General features: G+C 40.6%; 1 protein-coding gene across 3 annotated transcripts in view; it reads left to right on the top strand.

Annotated features, from left to right (window-relative positions):
- Positions 1-1,574: 1,574 nt before the first annotated feature.
- Positions 1,575-22,123, top strand: part of AGK (acylglycerol kinase) — a 48,234-nt gene continuing 27,685 nt past the window's right edge. The window contains exons 1-4 of one of the 3 annotated variants that reach the window (XM_032221302.1): positions 1,575-1,753; positions 4,104-4,279; positions 14,099-14,138; positions 16,150-16,229. In XM_032221302.1, the coding sequence (XP_032077193.1) occupies positions 4,170-4,279; positions 14,099-14,138; positions 16,150-16,229 (230 nt within the window). In that variant the 5' untranslated portion in view covers positions 1,575-1,753; positions 4,104-4,169. Of the gene's footprint in view, positions 1,754-3,317; positions 3,415-3,862; positions 3,884-4,103; positions 4,280-14,098; positions 14,139-16,149; positions 16,230-22,123 lie in introns of those variants that run through there. The other 2 variants (XM_032221303.1, XM_032221304.1) reach the window with 2 other exon arrangements.

The raw sequence follows: 22,123 nt of genomic DNA, 5'->3' as shown, positions 1-22,123 counted from the left end.
CTTTATATACTTCCTGCCCTTTTATCTGTGTCCTAGAACATAAGTCACTCATTTGGGGTGATGAAAAGATTAAAACGCTTTAATAATCAAAATGTTGGCTAACAGCTGTAGGAAGTTAGCACCCACCCCACTCCTAGAAAAATGAAATATTCTAGGAAATATTAAAAAGGCAGGATATTATACCTCCCTGGGTGAGAAAAGGAGAAACATGCTCTTGGAAAGCATCCCCCCCACCTTTGCTAATAGCCTCAGAAAGACTGGGGGGAACAAGGCTGGGCCAGCTTATCTATAACACAAAATACCTTCATCCTCAGGATATAATAAGATTTGCCCTCTACCCTACATGGCACCTGAGAAGATTACATCATCAAGCAAGATTCAACCAAGTTTGGGACTCAAGATGTGAGAATGGATGGATACATTATAAAATGTATCAGAAGAATTATAAAATATTTGCAAAATTTATTTGCAAAATTTATCTGCCAACCCATCCCGAAGGACTCCAGGCGGCTTACAAAGCAAAAAGAAGAAAAATAAGCAAATACTTTAAGTCAATGACTCTTACTGCAAGCCTCAATAGCAAGGCCAAATAAAAAACACAAATGATAAAGAGCTAATCACTGCGTGTCAGTGCAATCTGAATGTTTGAGGAAGTAAGCCCACGCTCCGGACAAATTGTAAAAGACAAGATAAGGTAGATCCTGTTGTAACTAGGCAGGGGCAATCACATTTGTCATGAACACAGAAGGTAAGGGACTTCAGGCATGAGGTATATTGTATGGAACACGTATATTGTGGAAATGTATAACTGACTTGTGTGAAACTTGAAGAGGGTGCTTCACAATCTCAATCCAACTTGTGAAGAGAGGAATTTGCAAACACAATTCAATAAACCTTCTTTGTTTGTACATCAGAGTTGTCTGTCGAATTAGTGAGTATAAATTTTGGATGTTTTAAAATCCCATGAAGACAACCCACAAAGTTACCTTTGCATGGGAGTCTGACAATCAATCAGAATACATTTCTTACAAGGAACAGGAAGCTCCAAGGCAGGACTCCAGAGGGTATAAATCTCTCTCTCACCCATGTGCTCATTTTGCCCAGGACCCCAAAAAACCCTCATGTTGTCCTGTCCACCATTAAACCATCTTTCCAAGCAATCTCCAGGTTCCCAGTGTCTTTCTCCCTATTTGGAACTGTTGGAAGAACATTACTTCCAACACAGCCCTCCATGTAAAAAAAAAAAAAAAATACAGTTATGATGAATTAGGCAACCACCCACAGTAGGCAGATAATGGGATGGGTCAGTGCATACATGTGATAATAAACAAATAAATAGGAAAGAGGGGGGGTGAGAGAGGAGAGGAGCTTATTAACTTTCTTCTTTCCTTCCGAAATTTACACCGACTCCCCAAAGGATTGTGCTCAAGAAAACTGACGAGGCTTGGAGCCCTTTTCTACAAGCAAGGACGACCTTGAGCCGCGCGGAACCAAGAAGAGCCTATCTAATGTTTCCCGGGGAGTAAAGCTAAGCGCAGCACCAGGAAGCGGCCAAAGAGAAGCCGAGCAGAAACTGGCAGCGGCGTCAGACGGAAGGCAAAAAGTGAGACCCTTCCTAGCTCCGCTGCAAGGCGGGCAGAGGCAACATGCCCCGTCTCTAATAAGCTGGAAGGTGAAGAGAGAAAGAGAGGTTAGCCGTGCATCGGGGGGGTGGGGGAGACCGAAGGCGATGCCGCGAGGCTCCTCGTCTCAGGTGAGTCTCCGCCATCGTCCGGCTTTTATTTTTAGGATCGCCGCCCCTGCAACAAAAGGATTCGAAATGGGTCCTGCGGGTTCTTCGCCGGCACCGATTGGCTGTGGATCACGTGGTCAGCGGGTGGCAGTCTTCCGCCCGGAACCTCCTCGTGGGCTTAAACTAGGGGTCTCCGAAGTTGGCCGCTTTAAGACTTGTGGACTTCAACTCCATGGCTGGCTGGGGAATCCTGGGAGTTGAAGTCCACAAGTCTTAAAGTGGCCAATTTTGGAGAGCCCTGGCTTAGACTAACAGTTTCCATAATATTGAATGTCCATGCCGGGCAACGCGGTGGTCCCAGTGCCGCTGAAGCTGGCCTTGATCAGGTTTGCCTTGATCAGGTTTCTACAAAGTGAAAACTCAGATGAGCCATTTGAGAATTAGTGTCTATGAAACACCTTATTTCAGTGAAGTGCTACCTCAACCTATAGATTAGCTCAAGATCAACCTATAGATTATTTTAACATCCGGTGAGCCAAGATTTGTTTTTTTTTTTTTTTTTAAAAATGCAATAGATGCCTATGGAGATTCTCTGTCATCCAGATCATGGTTGTCCCACCAAAGGTGCTTTTTTTTTTTCAACAGGTAACTAAACTTTCTGGTTTTTCTTGGAAGACGTTTTGCTTCTCATCCAAGAAGCTTCTTCAGCTCTGATAAATGAGAAGCAAAATGTCTTAAAAAACAAACAAACAAGAAAGCCCAGTTGCTTCTTGAAATCCTTGGGGATTGGAAAACAGCATTTCAACAACATTTCATATAGAAAATGAGCAGACGGGGCTAGCCAATTAATCCTTTTTTAACTTGCTAAACAAACTTTGACTTGGGTTTACCTTACACCCAAGCAGCAACGGATTACAGTGGATAGCTTGGTACTGTACAATAACTGGCCTATTTTATCTTAGTATATCAAATGAACCGGCTACCCCTGCAAGCGTACCCTTAACCTGAGCTGGCAAATATATATATTTTTAAATTTTGATAATTAAAGCAAGCTGCTTAATCTATGGAGAAGTAATAGCAAAAGTTAGAATTAAAAGACTTGAAAGCAGTTAAGGCAGAGCTGTCAAATTCCCAGCCCGCGAGCCAGATGCGTCATGCACTGGGCACGCCCAAGCCCGGTTTAGCGAAGGGGGGGGGAGTCCCGATATGACACGTGACGCCACCGTGTTGTCGTGAGTTTGACACTCCTAAGTTAAGACATCAAGCTAGGATCAGGAGACCTGGTGTTAGGCATAAGACCATCTGGATGACCTTGGGCCAGTCATTCTCAGCCCTAGAAAAAAGGCAATGGCAAGTTACTTAACCCAGTATGTTGTCCTTTTAACTATTGAACATAAAAGAATACAGAATAACAGCATTGAGGGGTTCTAGTCGAACCCCTAGCTTGAGAAAAAGTCCTTATACCATCCCAGACAAGGCTGCTCAATCTCTTTAAAAACCTCCAGTGCACCTACAACTTCTGGAGGCAAGCAGTTCTACTGGTTAATTATTAATTAATGTAACCCTACTCAAATGCTTGTATTAGAGCACGAAAACAGCCCTATCTCCATATTGCAGATTTTGAGTAAATGAAGGAGGGTAACAAAGACTTGAGTAAGCTCCTGAGGATGCTGGTGAATATGGTGAGGTTGCCCTTACACTTCCTTTGATTAACCCATGCTTCATTCTACAGGGTTTAGTTATTGCACTAAGTCACAAAGCTACTTGTTTAATTTAGTCTGTTGAATAAGGCCCGTCACTGTGGCTTGTAAAACATGTTTTCTGTTAGTAATTGTAGGTACTATGGTTTACAAATTTAAAATAACAAAACAATGAACGTGGCAATGGTTGTACAAGTTTCAACACCATTCCAGTGATTCAGCATTACCCCCCCACCCACCCCCCATGTTTGGAATAAGAGCTAAAAAGTTATTAACTGATTAGGTTTACAGTTAGCTGCCAAATTCTATAGGTCAATTCTGACTCTTCTATTTGTTCAGGTCGCGATTGTTCTCTCTACTTTTAACAAACATGGGTCGTGTAAGCAATTGTCTGAGCACTTAAAAATGAAGATCATTCACAATCAAGGCACAAATTCCTGCAAGCTCAAGGGTAAAAAAAAATGCGAAGAAATGGAAGCCATTGTGGAACTGATGAAGCCAAGACAAGGCCTAGAAAAAATAGTTAATTGTTCTCAAATCTGTCATACCTGCAAACAGAATTCACAGATCACTGCATACTACCTGCTGAAAAGGTTACATGGTTATGCATTGATTAACTAACTTCAAATTTATTGTCTAGTTTTAAGAATATTCATCTTTCTTTTCCATAGTTTACCACACAGAGGCCCTTTTTTCGCATCGGAATTGTACGCTATGTTATAGAATAAAACCTAAACATGGCCAAGGTGATCACAATGCTTCAAACTCTCAGAAATCACTGGAAGAAGACTACAGTTGGGATCTGCCTGGTTACATGGGGAGGAAACTGGCTTTATGGAAAACACTGGTAATTATTATGGAATCTTTCCATGATTTGGATTGAATTAAAAAAAAAAAACACTCAAGGCCGAACAGAAGTGGCAAAAGAGCTATAGAATGTCATCTAGTTAGTTTTTGCTCTTTGTTGTAACCAAGAAATGTTTTGAATTGGAGCAGAGGAATGGGGGAGAAATGACCATCCAAGCTAATTTTTTTTCTCTCCACCATATGAAGCTAACTGGATTTGATAGCTTTTCTGAATATCCTACGAAAGCAGGTCAGGGAATTTTAAAGACTTTGGAGAGTTGTTTGTGTGTGCATAATCTCAAAATCCGTGTATAAAATTATGAATAGCTTAAGCAATTGGGTCAGCAAGAGACTGAATTTCCATTTTATGTATCTGCAAGAGAGAAACATCTTTGGGTAGGTTTTATGAACTTAATTCCTATTTTTTCCCCTCAAGAATCATGAGGGAAAATTATTATGGGGAAAGAAAATGCATTTTAGATTAAAACATCAATTAGCTTTATTTTAGGTCAAAATTAAATGATGAATCTAGGTCAGTGATGGCGAACCTATGACACGCGTGTCAGTGCTGACACGCGTAGCCATTTGGGGTGACACGCACAGGATTTCATGCGATTCATCCTCGGCTCCTGCACAGCCGCCGAGGATGAAAGAATCTGTGCTGGAGGAACGGGGGGGCGGGACGTGTGATCTCCCCCGCCCACACTCACTTACTGTATCGCCGCCGCCCCTTTCTGAGCGCAGGGGCTGCTGGTAAGGCGTGCGTGCCGTGCGCACACACGTCATCAGCGCGGCGAGGGAGGACCCGCAGGAGAGGAGCGCGGGAACAGTGCGCGCCTCTCTCCAGTCAGGCCGGCACAGAGAGTCTACTCCTGGTTAGTTAAAGAATTCGCCCTCCCCCTCACTTATCTCAGTTCACGGCAGGGCTGTGGAGTCTGCTGCTTCCAGCTCCACGTCCTCATCAACATGCCGCTCCGGCCCGCCCCTGCTATGAATATTCATATTCTTCGCCCTCGTGTCACTAGGAATATTCATAGCAGGGGCGGGCTGGAGCGGCATGTTGATGAGGACGTGGAGCTGGAAGCAGCCGACTCCACAGCCCTGGTTCACGGCACCCCAAACAAGTTCAATAATATGAAGGGCAACATACGAAATCGACTGATGAACAAAGAAGTTACTAAGCAGGTATGTTAAATAATTTGTTTTTGGTTTATTAAATACAATTATATATTGCAATTATACATTTTTGTAGTTTAAACTACAAATTGCGCAAAATTATGTTTTTGTCGAAGTGACACACAACGCGAGTTATGCTCGATTTTTTGCCGATTTTTGACACACCACGCCAAAAAGGTTGCCCATCACTGATCTAGGTAGTCTTCAACTTACAACAGTTCTTTTAGTGACTGTTTTGAAGTCACAATCGCATTGAAAAAAACAATTTATGACCATTTTCCACACATTGTATCCCCATAGTCACATGATCAAAATGTAGATGTTTGGCCTCTGGCTCATATCTATAATTGTTATGGTTGTCCCGGAGTCATGTGGTCACTTTTTGTAATCTTCTCAATAGGGAACCAGATTCACTTAATAACTGTTACTAACTTAATAACTTCAGTGATTCACTTAACAACTGTGGCAAGAAAAATCGTAAAATGGGGCAAAATTCATTTAACAAATGTTTCGCTTAGCAATTTAATTTGGAGGTGAATTGTGGTCATAAGTCAAGGGCTACCTGTAATTTGAAGAATGCTATATTTATTTAGATATACTAATTTAAAGGTAATCTCTAGAACCATGTACTGTAATTCAATGTATTAGCTGCTACTAAAAAATATACATGTGATCATAGTGCTTTCAAACAATGGTATGTCCCATTGACTTTAGAATAGAATAAGTGAGAAGGGACCTTGGAAGTCTTCTAGTCCAATATTCATTAAAGGCCAACTTCTCTCCCCCGCCCTCCATTAATTAGTTGATTGCTTGAACTGCTTTTACTCAGGCAATTTCTTCTAACATCCATCCCAAATATGCCTTCTGTAATGGAATATGTGAATGATCTTGGGAAATATGGAGAAGAGATATTGTCTATGAAACAGCTGGACAAGATAGAGAAGTCCCAAAAGGCATCAGAGGAAAAAAAAGTTGGGAAGGACCCACCCTACTTGATCAAGTAGCCTTTCTATAAAGTAGAATTAGCTTATCTTGTTTTCTGTCTTGTTTTAACTGGGAGATTTGACATCAGTCTTAGAAATCTGAAGGTACAGATTTTCCACTGTCACTTTTAACCGTATGATCAATTAGGATGGGTCCTTTCTAAATTTCTTTCTCTAGCTGTAATCCCTTGGGGTCTCTTCCCTCTCCTCTGATTTTTTCCTAAGCAGCATCTGTTCCCCTCATTCCCCAAGGTCATCCACATGTTCCAGTATTATCGTCCAAAGATTTTGAACCATTCAATTCCATGTCTCAAGCTCTGGGATAATAGAGAACACATCACAAGCTTAATCTGTGTGATATCTCTTCAGATGTTTGAAGCATACTATAATATCCCCAGGCTAAACAAGTCCTGTTCCCTCAATCTGTCCTCACAGACTTAGCTTGAATTGTTCCTGATGCAATAATATAGGAATAGACAGTATGGTGCTCAAAGAATAATTTATTATTATTTTTAACAGGAGGCATGCATGCTGCAAAGACGCCTTTAAGCATCATTGTCTTTATTTATAAGAAAGCCTCATTGGATCTGGTAGATTGAATTTGAATTGAATTGAATTGAATTTATTAGGTTTCTATGCCTTTTATTTTATTAGATTTCTTCTAGATAACTGTGGCTCACTTTTTAAAAAAAAAATTAAGAGGGGATTGAGAAGGGAAGCTGCTGCTAGTATTAATTTATACATAGTTGTAAAGATTCCATTGAAATTAGTATATCTAAATCTTCTGAGCAACTTCATGAGTAGGTTTCCTAAAGCCACGAGAGCCAAGTCAAATAGAACTGGGAAATCCAATTTACGAATGAAATAAGGTGTACTGCCCTTTGCCCCATCAAAAAGCAACAGTTGATGATGTGTTGGTTATGCAGTAGGATAAAATAGATGGAAGACTGTGTCAACCTTGAGCCAGTGAGAATCAAACTACTGGCAGCTGGCAAAATTCGCCAACAATACTTTATTCTAACCACAGAGTCACCACTGTTACTAATGTTAACAGTCATGTTAAGAAAAATATTCCCTCAGTGCTTTGCTATCAGAGTAGTAGCTGGGAGCGGTTTTTCTCCATTCTAATCCCCCTCTTTCTTCTTGTTATACACTATATTGCCAAAAGTATTCGCTCACCTGCCTTTATTCGCATATGAACTTACTGTAAGTGACATCCCATTCCTAATCCATAGGGTTCAATATGATGTCAGTCCACCCTTTGCAGCTATAACAGCTTCAACTCTTCTGCGAAGGCTGTCCACAAGGTTTAGGAGTGGGTTTATGGGAACTTTTGACCATTCTTCCAAAAGCGCATTTGTGGGCTTCGGGGGGGTGGAGCCTGCCGCCGTTGGGAGCTCAATGGAGCTCCTCTCAGGGTTCTGGTCTGTATATCTTATAAGATCTATAGATATCTCCCCTTTCTGGCAGAAAGGGGCAGGGAGAAGGTCAGTCGTTAGGATCTCTTTGTAATTCATAGCCTTTTTTTTTGCTGTGAATGGAGAAGAGGTTCAACATTAGCTGAGCTTTTACTCCAGCCAGTTCTCCGCAGCTGCTTTTTTTTGCAGCCCTAGGCAGATTGCCCCCCCCCCCAGGACAAAGCTAAGCTATTTAAAAATTAATCCGGGCGGGGACCATTCCTGAGGAATTTCTTCTATTACTATCTAAAATACCAGCTTCAACTTTGCAAAAGGCTCCCTTTTCTAGCTGCGTCACAAGATGCTTATAGCTTTTGTGTTTGATGTGACGTACTTAGTCAGCCCTACTCTCCTGAAGGCTTCTCCGTATTAACTGTTAAAAGATTAACTGAGGGGAGCAGAGACTTTGATTCTTGGCTAGCCTGATTGCTTGTCTTTTATTTTTATTCTGGAATGGCTCCCAAATCTAAGCAGAAGCGCTTCCTTAATAACATATCTCAAAAAACTGCTATGAAGCCGCTACCCTTGCCTCCTACGTCCTCCACTGGAGATTTGTTAACACAAGAATTTCTTCTCAAAACGCTTAATAATTTCAGACAGGAAATTAATCAACTGATATCGGATTTATATGATCAATTTGATGCTAAAATTGCTCAAGCAAAGGAGGATATGATCGGAGTAATGACAGTCATGACAGATTATATTGCTGAAACGGAGGATAAATTGGAACTTTTGGAAGAAACTAACTTTAATTTGACATCCAAAATTCAAACGTTACAACAGGAAATTGAAAATGCTCAAAAACAACTTGTCATGATAAATTATAATAAGACTGCCTTCGCAATAAGAGTTAGAGGACTGCGTGAAAACAAACAGGAGAATTTGAAACAGATCTTCTTTGAGGCTCTTAGCCGCTCGGTGGGAAGTCCGGGACTTAACTTTGATTGGCAGATTCAAAAAATTTACCACCAGAATTCGTGGGTAGCAAAACAGCGACAGCTTCCGAGGGACATAATTATATACTTTACCACAAGGGAATCCAGAAATGTGATAATACAGAAGCTTTACAACAAGAGGTTGAGAATTGATGGACAGGACTTGATTGTTTTTAAAGAGATACCATCTCAAATATTAAGAGCAAGGAGAGATTACATTTTCTTAACTGAAGAACTCAGAAATTCTCAGATTCCATACAAATGGGAAGTCCCAGCTGGCATTACAGTTACATTTGGCAATCAAAAACACCGCATTAATTCTGTCTGTGAAGCCCGAGAATTTTATTACAAGACCCTGAAGGCGGGACTTCCTGATTCATCCGGACCTGGAGAGAGACAAGGAGAAGGAGAAGACAAGCAGCGAGACATGGGGCTACAAGGCGGAGGGTGTTGCTTTCCTCTTCCGGAAGGGCAGAAGAGTAAAGAATAAAGACTTAGTGATGTTCTTAAAACTTTATGATTTCTGCCTGGGATAAAATGGAAAAGTTGTATATCGATGATGAGACATGGAGACTGAAAGAAGCGCTGCTGATTGTGGACACATATTGTATATAAGATTTGTTTGAACTCTAACTCAAATTGCGTATGAATTATTTTTCTAGGCGAGGAGAGCGGAGATCGCGATCTTCCTGAGTTGTGGTCTGGGACGAACGGAGTTGGGAGGCGCGTGGGAGAGGGAAGGGTAGCGAAAGCTTAACTAGACTACTTGGGGCTAGAACGCAAGCTGATGTTTGTATGAGTTGCTATTTCAATATAAGGTTAAGAAAGATTAGTCAGAGAGTCTCCAGGAAGGTGGAGTAAATATGTGAGGAGCAATGGACGCGGATAAAATATATATGTGGATATGGATAAAGGCAGGGTGGAAGGTAAAAAATTTACATGTGGATGTGGGTAAGGATAGAATGGGAGGTGTTGGAAATGAAAAATGAAAGAAGTACTTGAGTTTAATGGTTTTACAGAAAGGTTTGGATATTCGGATAAAAAAGAGATAAATTAAAGGTCTGAATAGATAGATAAAGCAATGAGACTTTTAGTTGGGGAATCCTAATTGATTAACTTACCTGGCTCTAACACAGTTTGAAACCCTGCAAGTAGTAAAATAACCGAAATTTGGAATGAGCTACATTGTTTAAGATTTACAGATGATGGGAAGCTGTGTTAATGTAGTGGGTTTATTGATCTTTCTTGTTTTTCTTTTTTTTTTTCTGTGTGTGTTTTTTTCTTTTCTATTTTTTACTATTCCCTTTTTTTTTGTTTTTTCTTTTACTTTTTTAACTTTAAAGTTAGCTGGCTTTATTATACTCAAGTGCTTGTTAAAGAACTATGCCGGGTATGGGACCTGGGAAGCCGTAAGGGGGTTAGGGAGGGGGGATTATAGGGGGGAGGGGGGAGGGTGGAATTACAGTTTCAATTCTTAGAACAATAAGAATTCACTTGTATACTGCGGCTCGTTTTTCTTTTTTTTTCTTTTTCTCTTTTATTTTCTAAAAAATAAACTGAATAGATTAATTGTAGGGATACACCAAAGTGAGGAGAAGAGGGAAAGAAGAGGGAGAAGTAAAGAGGGAGAGAGAGGGGAATGTAAGGAGGGTGAGATGGAGGGAGGGGGAGATGTCTGAGGGGGAAGGGAAGTAGAAGAGGGGAATGCTGGAGGGGAGAAATGAAAGTTGGAGGGGGAGAAGAAAGGGTGTATGGGGGATTGAAGTGTCATGTTGGGTTTTTTTTTTTTTATGGTGGATTTTTTCCCTTTTTTCTGTTATTTGTTACGCACAGTATATAAGTGATTGTATAAAATGAAAATGAAAATGAAATAAAGAATTATTAAAAATAAGGCAAAAGCGCATTTGTGAGGTCACACACTGATGTTGGACGAGTTTACGTGGCATACCACTTCGTGGCTGAGTTGCTGTCGTTGCCAAACACTTCCACGTTCTTATAATACAGCTGACAGTTGACTGTGGAATATTTAGGAGCAAGGAAATTTCACGAATGGATTTGTTGCACAGGTGGCATCCCTATCACAGTTCCACGCTGGAATTCACTGAGCTCCTGAGAGAGACCCATTCTTTCACAAATGTTTGTAAAAACAGTCTGCATGCCTAGGTACTTGATTTTATACACCTGTGGCCATGGAAGTGATTGGAACACCTGATTCTGATTATTTGGATGGGTGAGCGAATACTTTTGACAATATAGTGTATTTCCATACTTGGTACAGGTAGGGAACTTACAACTACAATTTGGTCTAGAATTGTGGTCATACGTTGTTGCAATCATTAAAGAACATGCCCTTAGGACCAGTCTTATAGGGAAATTCCAATAGGAAACAAAGGCAACAACACAAGCAATAATTCTTACTTTAAGATCCGAGGTTTATTGTTTCTAATAATTTGGAACATCAGAAATGAATAGATATAAAATATACAATAGTAGTAATGTATTTGCATTATCAAGCCATTGCAATGTGGTCCAATGACGTATAGCAGGTCCTACAAGGACTGCTATAAATCAAAAGGCCCCGAGCTGATCTTGAATCCTATTCTTTATACTTTTCTTCTAACCACATACTCGCTTCACAACTTCACTAATGGTCACTTTCTGTAAACACCTGTGTACCTTCAAAGCTCTCAGCCATTTGTTACTTTTCCCCCGCACATGTATGCGACTCACCCCCACCGTGACCCATTTTGGGCCTAGCAGGCCTCCCTCAAGCCTCATGGGACCAAAAATGGTCTGCGGGGGGGGGGGAGGTTTGCCACACACACCTGTGCATGCACACGTGACGCCCCCCCATGCACGCACATCCTCCGCAAGTGCGACAGAGAACCAAAAATTAGCTAGTTAGCGGAAAGCAGGCGTGCATGCGCAATGGAACTGAGCTGGGGCAACGGCTCGTGTGCCCACAGAGAGAGCTCTACGTGCCACCTGTGGCACACGTGCCATAGGTTTGCCATCAAGGGGCTATATTTTTGTTTCCCACACCAGGTTGCTTAATGACCGCAGCCTGGCTCTCTCAGTTGTGGTTGTTAAGCAACTATATGGCTTGTTAAGTAGACAGAGCAAAAGAGTTGCCTGCCAAAGAAAGCATTGGATAGTGAATGGAAGGGAACTCCTGTGCTGGATGGGAGAAAAACTCAAGTCCCAAAGACAGGCCTTTTCCTCCCCTCTGTATCAGCAAGAGAACCACAGCTATAGTTTGGAGAAAGTAAGTCTTTTTTTATTTTTAGGATCCAAGCTCGCTTTCTTTGGTTTGCTAAGCGGGTTCACCTCCCTTCCGTATATTAACCTTCTTATCCTTCCAATCCTTTTTAGTTTTAGAGCTGTTTTTTAAATAGTATTTGATAAAATGTCTTCAATTAATCAAAAGTCTACTACTGTATTGGTATAAAAGTGTCCCTATTTCTTAACATGCGGGACGTATTCCTCGGAATACTAAGAGGAATTCTAAAACCTCTAAGGAACCCTTTGATAAATATTCCAATTAGGGGTAATTGGAGTAATTTATTATTTATACATTCTCTTGCTTTAGGAAGCTTGTTTCTCTTTGCCCCATTATTTTTCACTAAATGTTTCCCATTGCGTGTTTCTCTTGTTGCTTACTTTGAATTTCTCCTGATTGGTTTTTTTTATTGTAAATCAATGTTCTTACCACTGGAAAGGTTACTGTGGTAGGAAGTGACTTGGTTTGAATAAAAAGTTGCTTGATTGAACTAATTTTGAGTGACACCAAAGAACAGACCATGAAGAGGATATGCAAAGTAAGTTGCAAATATTATAAGGCAAGGGTGTCAAACTCAATTTCATTGAGGGCCAATCATGAAACATGAAACTTAGCCAAGTGAACATTCAAAAATGCATCACAAATACCATTGACTGGTGCTAATGGTTGATACAGGTTGCTGCCAGCGTCCTAGTACCTTTTTAAAGTAGTACCAAGTACCTTCTTAAAATATACAGTGTTCTGATCAGCGCAGTTTTTTGCAGTTCTGCTGGTGTTATTGCAAGAAGCTGCAATTTGTGGATATATCTTATAAAATTCTTGAACATGGTACCAAGTGCCCCGATGACAGTGGGTATCACTGTTACATGCTTCATCCATAGCCGTGTAGTTTTGATGCCTAGGTCGCGATATGTCGTGGTTTTTTCCTAGTTGTTTTTCTTCGACTCTGGCATCTCCTGGTACAGTGATATCAATAAACTGTACACTTCGGCCCTCTACAACTGTGATATCTGGGGTATTGTGTTCCAAATGACGATCCGTCTGTATTTGAAAGTCCCACAAGATAATTCACCTTCTCATTTTCAATACTTTTTCCACTTTATGTTCCTTTATATTATTATTATTTTATATTATTTATATTTATATTATTATGCTTTATATAAAGAGATGCTAACACTTTTGAGCAATCTTGTCAAAGACTTTTCCTTTATTTTATCCCTGTTTATGATTACTTTTAAAAATTGTATGATGTCATTAACATAGTTGTGTTATAATGTTACTGTGTTTTCACGCATTAAGTCTTTACATTTGGCTCACTGCCCCCGCCCCCCAGTATGCCCTCCCTACACACCATTTTGGTCATGAGACTTCTTAATGAAAGCAAATGTATGCTAATTTCTTGACATCCTTCTTTTTGGCAAATGTTAGGAGAAGTAGAGAGAGTTAGCATATGCCAAAATTCAGAAATTCAAACTCAAGAGTGCCTAGTGTGCTGTTTTGTGTATATATGTGCAGATTGAAGAAAGGGGGGTATGATAGGAAAAAAATGAGGGAGCAGTTCTGATGCTATCCATCATCAGCTATTGTGTCGGGAGGGGGACAAATTTTCTGGCCAGCTATGCAGTTTATAGAAAAGGTTTTTTTTTTAATGCCATACTATTTATTTACATAATGGAGAATTTGGTTAGTTTGAACAGTGTTGTGGGTAAAATGTCAATCCATTATATAAACTAGAACAAGGGTCACATATGCTTGTCCTGAATAAATATCTAGTTAAAGATATTAATAACAAATGTAATATCACATAAAATTATGATTGCGGAAATAGTCTACATTCCTAACCCCACTGTGCCTTTGAAAAGTTTTGACTTAAGATTTCTGTCTGCCAAAGCAGAAATCCTTTTTAAAATGCGCACATATATCTCCCTTCCATAAATTTAGCTTATTTAATATTTATTTTTGTCTTTTCTCCTCTTCCCCCCGTTATAGCGATAACCTGCTAAGGAGAGCTGCATGCCAAGAAGCCCAGGTAATACCATCCAACAAGATCAAATTAGATTAAAATCCCCTCCTTATCTCACTTGTGCAGGGTCCTGGAGATTCTCCCGGTGGGTCTGTTCTACGTGAGTAGCCTATCAACAAGGATGTCATTATTTAGTTGCCCAAATATTACAAATACTGCTTTCTTCTTCTTGCCAAGCTTAGGCTTTGCACCTAATTATACTCAAATTCCGCAAAGTATAAAATCAGTGGTGAATAGCTTCCAGGTATTTTTGATAATTGAGAAGGATATTTCTTCAAAGGCATTTGGGGGAACTGATATTTCTTAAGACTATTGGTACTCAGTACTGTTGGCAGTAACCTTTACACTGTATTTTTTTTAAAAATCCCCACCTTTGTTATTATAAAAATTGTTGTGCTTTAGAGTTGTCCTTTGTTTCCTGTCACAACATATCTGGAGGGCACCAGCCTGGGGACAACTACAACAGCACAAAAATAAATTAATAAAATTTGTAAGTTTCACATTCTAGTTAATTGTACCTGTGTGAGTCATAAAGACCTTTACAGACCCATGTGCATTATGGCCTTAATGTTTTGTTTATTTTTATCTACTGTATTTTTTGGAGTATAAGTGCATCTTTTCCCCCTAAAAGAGAGTGAAAATTTGGGTGCGTCTTATACACTGAATGTAGCCCCACCCACCGGCCCCACCCTTTGTCCTCTGCCTTCCAGCAATTTACCTCTTTGCAGCAAGCAGAGACTTCAATAGGCTACAACCATCCCTGCAATCTGAAACAGCTGATGATTGGGAGAAATTGAAAGTGAAACTTGCTGTTTGTTCCACAAGGCAAATTGCTAGGAGGCAGAGGCAGATCTTTTTTTCTTGTGCTAATCAGGCTGTTTGCTGCAAGGAGAGAAGTCAACAACTATAAATTCCTATAGAATGTTGAAATTATTAGACTTATTTTTTAAAAGACTGCTTTGTTATTATTCTAGACAACTTAACAAAATTAAGAAGCTTTTAAAAACACTGTAAATGCTTGATCTGAAGAGGCCCAGTGCTATTGTTTTTAAAAAGTGCTATTCTTTTAAATAGCAGAGAATAACTATACTCCCAGAAAGCACATCAATTTTAACAGCATCTGTACAAGTAAAGTCTGAAATATAACACTACAAATAGTGTATATTGTCTGTACTGTTTGCTGTTTGTTGCAAGGTGGCAAATTGCTGGGAGGCAGAGGCAGTTATTTTTCCCTTGTTTTCCTCCCCAAAAGCTAGGTGCATCCTATACTCTGGAGCGTCTTATACTCTGAAAAATACAGTATTTATCAAATGTAGATACCCCCATCTCACTCCCAGAGAGCTCTAAACTAAAGTTGAATATGGTATCTTGAACACACCTTAAAAATTAAACTTAATTGCATCTGGGTGGATGCATGAGTGAACAAAATCCCAAATCCATGGGTACTTTTAATAATGACTAGGAGCACGGTGGCTCGCCTGGTTAGCACTCTGGCTTGCATGTTAGCAAGCTCACGTATGAGACACGAGTGCTGCCATGGGACGGGGTGAGCTTTCGTCCTTCGGTCCAGCACCTGCTGTGGACAATAACGGAGCCCCCAACTGGGCAACCCCTGGGCAACAGTGATGTCACCAGCTAATCCTTTCAACCTAAAAGCGCCTTGATGCTTCTGACATGGGTGGGATAAAATTAATGACTGAAATCATGACTTAAACAGCGGATTATTTTTCGGACTTCATTGTTTTATCCCCTGATATTTGGACCTGATTTTGAGTATTGAAAATAACAACATTTGTGTTACTTAATTAGGGGGGTTATAATTCAGAATATCAGGGGCACTTCTACAAGTTGCGAGTGACAAAGGAAACAAGTCACTTCTTCCTTGAGCTCATTCCTTTCACTGGGAAGAGGCATGCAGTAACTACCTAAACAGAGCATTGTTTTTCGGTTTCCAAATGGAAAATTCTAATTATTAAGTAATTAAATAACTAAACCCTTACTTTCTCTTTATTATTAGGAATGGGGCAACCAAGTTATTCCTTCCAATATGCAGATAAAGAAAGCAACGGTATTTCTCAACCCTGCAGCTTGCAAAGGGTAAGGTTCTTTATGTTGTTGGTTTTCCCGATTTTTAAACCATAGGACAAACAATTGAGGAATTAGGTATGTCTAATGTTCCATGCGCCTTCGGCATTTAGTCATGCGAGCCACATGACCACGGAGACGTCTTCGGGCAGCGCTGGTTCTTCAGCTTTGAAACGGAGATGAGCACCGCTCCTTCGAGTCGGGAACAACTAGCACTTATGTGCGAGGGGAACCGTTACCTTAATGTTACAAAGTGAAGGACTAGGGTAATATGATAGTGTTAGGAATATAATTCTAACGGTTGTGTTGGCAATATATAAATCATGTAACAATGCTATACCTGTTTCTTTAAAGCATACTGTAAAATGTGATTGGTTGCTGTTTTCCTCAATCAGCCATAAGAGGGAGCCAGAACTACTGTTAGTTCTCTCTCTGTTTCATTAGATGCTGGGCTGATCTGATCTGAGTGCCGTGAGGTATTGTAAGATTTGCAACTGTTAGCAAACTTTGAATACTGAACTGATTATATGATACTGGATTATTTGTATTATCCCTTAATTGAAAGACATTGATGACTGACTGTCTTATCCGTGTATGACTTGGACTGTTTGATGGACTCTGATACCTCTATTTCCACGAAAGTAAAAGCCTATTTAAACTGCAGTGTCTCTGTATGCTGGTTTGTGTGTTCTCCAACACAACTCTCACAACGCTTCGCTGAACGTACTCGCTCTCCCAATGAGGAGCTTACCTAAGAGATAGTATCTGAGTGGCTGTTACATAGAAGAGGGTTCGACCTATTCTCTAAAGCACATGAAGGCAGGCCAAGAAGTAATGGGTGGAAGAGGATCAAAAAGAGATCCAACCTAAAGAGGAATTCCCTGCTCTTGTAGGGAGAACAATTAATCAGTGGAACAGCTTACCTCCAAGAAGTTGTGGGTACTCCATCACTGGAGGTTTTCAACAAGAGACCTGACAGCCAGTTATCTGGAATGGGATAGGGCAGTGATAGGGAACCTTTTTGACACCGAGTGCCCAAACCAGAACACTCATGCATGCACATGTGTGCTCGTGCGTACGCTGGAGCACTGGAAACCCAAAGACCAGCTGACTGATGTGCATGTGCGTACTGGAAACCAGAAGAGCAGCTAGCTGGTGTGCGCATGGCTGTTTTTTGGCTGTTTGGGGGGCATTTTTGGGCCTTCAATTTCAGCCCGTTTTTCGCACCAAAAACCTGGCCATTTTTCAAGCCATTTTCAGGCCATTTTTTGGGCCACAAATGGCCTGAAAATGGTGCACAAACTGGCCAAAAAACAGTCACGTGTGCACAGGTGTACTTGAAGACCAACTGGCACACCAGAAACCAGAAGAGCAGCTGGCAACGGTGCATGTGCCCACAAAGAGGGCTCTACGTGCCATAGGTTCGCCATCCTGAGTATAGGATCTTGAGCAGCGCGTGGGACACTAGAAGATTTCCAAGGTCCCTTCTGATTCCCTTATTTTACGTTGTACCTTCTGACTCTGGCCATGAGTGAGAATGGCAAGTGAACTGCTTATGGCTTACTTAGTCAAGCTTCCTATATCATGTAGTCAAAGCCAACTTGGCTTGTTCCAGAGACTTTTTTTAAAATTTTGCATGACACAAAATTGTGGGTAAAACAACTCCAGAGAACTGATTCCTTATGTTACTTGCAGGATAATTGGTTTGGATTGTTGGATAAAGACATAGGTATAACATGTCATATGCAAATGTAATCGTACTCTGAATATCGCTCCCTATGAAATGGGCATGCAATAAATGTTCAGTGCCTTTTCTTAGACTACTTCCAAAGAGCCCCATGTGCAAAAACAGATTGTTCTTCCTTAGTAAATGGGATTGTAATTATTTTAGTAGGTTGCTGGAAATGTTGCCTTTTCTTCCTATTGGATTTCTCACCTATTTTGTTTGGTTGGGGAAGAAATCCCAATTCACCTAAGAGGTAATTTGAAAAAGGAGCCACCCTTGGCCCAGCTGTGCCATAGTAGCTCCTTGCACATCCTCCCATCCCTGCCAGCAATCATCCCCAGCCCAGTTGCAGTCATGTTATGCTACAACAGCCACTTGCCCACTCATCACTTGCTTGCACCAGGGACTTACAACATCTTGCCAGCTTCCCCACTGATTTTGTTTGTTGGAGGCCAGCAGGGTTAGGGGGTCCTCACTTAATGACCCCAGTCATCGCTTATCGGCACAATGGGGATGGCTGGGATTTGCTGCTGCTAAGCAATATGGTCACATGATATTGCACTTTGCTTAGAGATGGAAATGCCAGGCCCATTGTTCACCAAGGATTTACCTGTAGAAGATTTTAGAAATCTTCATAGCAATTGAATTGATAGGGCTTGGCTAGCTCTCCTGATTTCCTAGCTTTTAGAATATTGTGATTTTTATTTGCAACTAGTTAACCTGACATTGCCTGGGTATTTATTTATAGGGGGAAAACGTCTGGACCAAACATAATTTCTAATATTGGATTTTCCCCCTTACCAGAGGGAGCCCTCTTGTGGAGTACTGTGAAGTTGTTACCATGGCAACTCCTGTACAGGAGAAACCATTTTACAGCAGTACTATAGAAGCCATTTGAAGGCACAACAGGCTGTATCTTAACAGAACTCACACCTGAGGAGTGTTAGGGGTGTCTTACCCTCACAGTATTTGTTTCCAGAGAGTAAGTCATCTGTGTATCAAGTTTGGTTGAAATTGCTTGAGGCGTTCAAAACCATACTTATCATATTCTGGGGTTGTGCAAACCCAGACAAAACAGCTTTTTAACCTGGGCTCATACTTCCTTGACAATCACTGCTCAGGCTTCTCTTTTTGTTCTACATTTTGCTAGTTTTCTTTGTTTTCCTTCATGTGTAAAAAAAAGATTGATTGACTGATTGCCTTTATATCCCTCCTTTTCTCTGAAACTACAAGATAGTTCTGGTGTCTATGATAATTTCATCCCCACAACAATAGCTCTATGGCATGGGTGTCAAACTCGCTGTGTCACATGATGTTTCCTGACGTTTTCCCCCTTTGCGGAGCTGGGGTGGGCGTGGCCTGCGCATGATGCATCCAGCCCATGGGCCACCAGTTTGACATCCCTGCTCTATGAAATGAATTAAGTTGAGAGATAATGATTGGCCCAAAGGCATCCTGGGAACTTTGAGATCTAGCAGCTAATAAAGGTAAAGGTTTCCCTCGTACATATGTGCTAGTTGTTCCTGAATCTAGGGGGCGGTGCTCATCTCCATTTCAAAGCCAAAGAGCCAGCGCTGTCCAAAGATGTCTCCATGGTCATGTGGCCAGCATGACTAAATGCCAAAGGCACATGGAACACTGTTATCTTCCCACCAAAGGTGGTCCCTATTTTTATACTTGCACTTTTACATGCTTTTGAACTGCTAGTTTGGCAGAAACTGGGACAATTAACAGGAGTTCACTCCTTTATGCGGCAAGCTCATCATCTTATCCATTGAGCCACTGCAACACATGTCTATCTGTAATCTTGGATCAACAGGTTATCAAGGTACTGCAAACCTTCATGTAATGAATGTATGGATTGAAAGCCACTTTATTGGCTTTGTATAAAATTAAACACCCATATAATCCATGTTGTCATCAAGATGATCATTGGGAAAGATGTAAAAAGTAGGATTTAAAAGTAAATAGATGGATTGAAAAATATTTCTGAAGTCAAAATATGCCTAGTTTATTAATAGGTTTCACTACAAAGCCTCGCTTCCTGGATATATATTTTTTCTTCCCCCCCCCCCCCATATAAGTATACCATTTCCAAACAAACTGCCATTGTCTAACATTCATTTAGGGCTCTGAATGGAATAATATTCTTGGAAACTATATAAGTTGAGGTTTTTGCTGCGATGGGATAACCAAAAATAAATCATGTAAATGCAATGGCAGAACAATCAAAAATAGATTATGTAAATGCAGTACCAGAATAACAAAAATAAATTATACAAATGCAATCGCTCCAAAACATTTCTAGCCCTAAACCTAAGAATCTCTCAGTCATATAAAGTGGCTATTTCTATGCAAGTGAGTTTGAAGAAAGATAATGTAGTCTCTTAGCGGCTGAATGAGTGACTCACCATAAGGAACACACAAGTAAAATAATGTTATATTAATGTCTTCTTTTCTGTATTTTTCAATTGTTGTTTCCCAGCTTTTAAAAACTTTCCAGAAAGCCTTCGTCTCTCTTGATAATAAGTATTCTATGTATTATTCGATTGCATAATACTGCAGGCACCTAGGTTGCCGTCTTCCTGATTGATTCTCTATTCATGAGCTGTCTGCATGCATCATACCAGCTTAGCTCTCCTTCACATTATAAGTGTCCTGAGAATCAATCCATACATTCATTACATGAACGTTTGCAGTACCTTGGATACTTTTTTGCTGGCATAGCGGTACTTCTGGAATGTCCTTTCTTTTCTCCGCGGTGGGGCAGTGGTTAGAGTGCAGTACTGCAGGCTACTTCTGCTGCCAGCAGTTTGGCAGATCGAATCTCACCAGGCTCAAGGTTGACTCAGCCTTCCATCCTTCCGAGGTGGGTAAAATGAAGACTCAAATTGTTGGGGGCAAGACGCTGACTCTGTAAACCGCTTAAAGGGGGCTTTACAGAGGGCTGTAAAGCACTTTGAAGCAGTATATAAGTCTAAGTGCTATTGCTATCTAACAAGTTAAATTAGAATAGAATGACAGAGTTGGAAGGGACCTTGCAGGTCTTCTGCCTAGGCAGGAAACCCTACACCACTTCAGACAAATGATTATCCAACATCTTCTTAAAACCTTTCAGTGTTGGAGCATTCACAACTTCTGGAGGCAAGCTGTTCCACTGATTAATTGTTCTGTCAGGAAATTTCTCCTTAGTTTTAAGTTGCTTCTATCCTTAATTAGTTTCCACCCATTGCTTCTGGTTCTACCTTCAGATGCTTTGGAGAATAGCTTGACTCCCTTTTCTTTGTGGCAGCCCCTGAGATATTGGAACACTGCTATCACTTCTCCCCTAGTCCTTCTTTTCATTAAACTAGACATACCCAGTTCCTGCAACCGTTCTTCATATGTTTTAGCCTCCAGTCCCCTAATCATCTTTGTTGTTCTTCTGTGCACTCTTTCTAGAGTCTCAACATCTTTTCTACATTGTGGCGACCAAAACTGGATGCAGTGTGGCCTTACCATGGCATTATAAAGTGGTATTAACATTTCATGTGATCTTGATTCTATCTCTCTGTTTATGCAGCCTAAAACTGTGTTGGCTTTTTTGGCAGCTGCTGCACACTGCTGGCTCATATTTAAATGGTTGTCCACTAGGACTCCAAGATCCGTCTCACAGTTACTACTACTGAGCAAGGTACCACATATACCGTACCTGTCCATTTCACCATTGAATTTCATTTTGTTAGATAGCACCCGATGTTCAAGTCTGCAACAACTTTCCAAATTTGTGACTATTTTTTTTTACTTTAGTTTTTTTCTCTTCAGTTAGCCTTATTTAGCCTTGCTTTTCTACTGTTGCCCAACACAAATTCAATACATTAACATAAGCATAATAAACACATCTCAATGATTTTTCATCACAATTTCTGTGAATCACAGATAAAGGTATTGCATCTGAGCAGAAACGGCATCAGAATAATTTCTAGCTGAGTCTTTGGCCAGAAGCCTGTCCCATTACACGCACATGTAAGTTCTCTTTCCACTCACTTCCTTTTTTACTTGCTGCAAGCATTTGCACTATTGGGAATCAGAACTAGCTGAATTTGTCTTCCTGCCTTTTTTTGTCTTCTTCAGCATCTTCCATTCCTCTTTTGTGGTCTACTTTTCTGCCCTGGAGATTCAAGTTGGCTGTGACAATGCC

This window comes from Thamnophis elegans, chromosome 7, assembly GCF_009769535.1.
Source record: "Thamnophis elegans isolate rThaEle1 chromosome 7, rThaEle1.pri, whole genome shotgun sequence".
NCBI lineage: Eukaryota > Metazoa > Chordata > Lepidosauria > Squamata > Colubridae > Thamnophis > Thamnophis elegans.
Note: the sequence above shows the minus strand (reverse complement) of the source record. Positions and strands in the feature narration are given on the sequence as shown.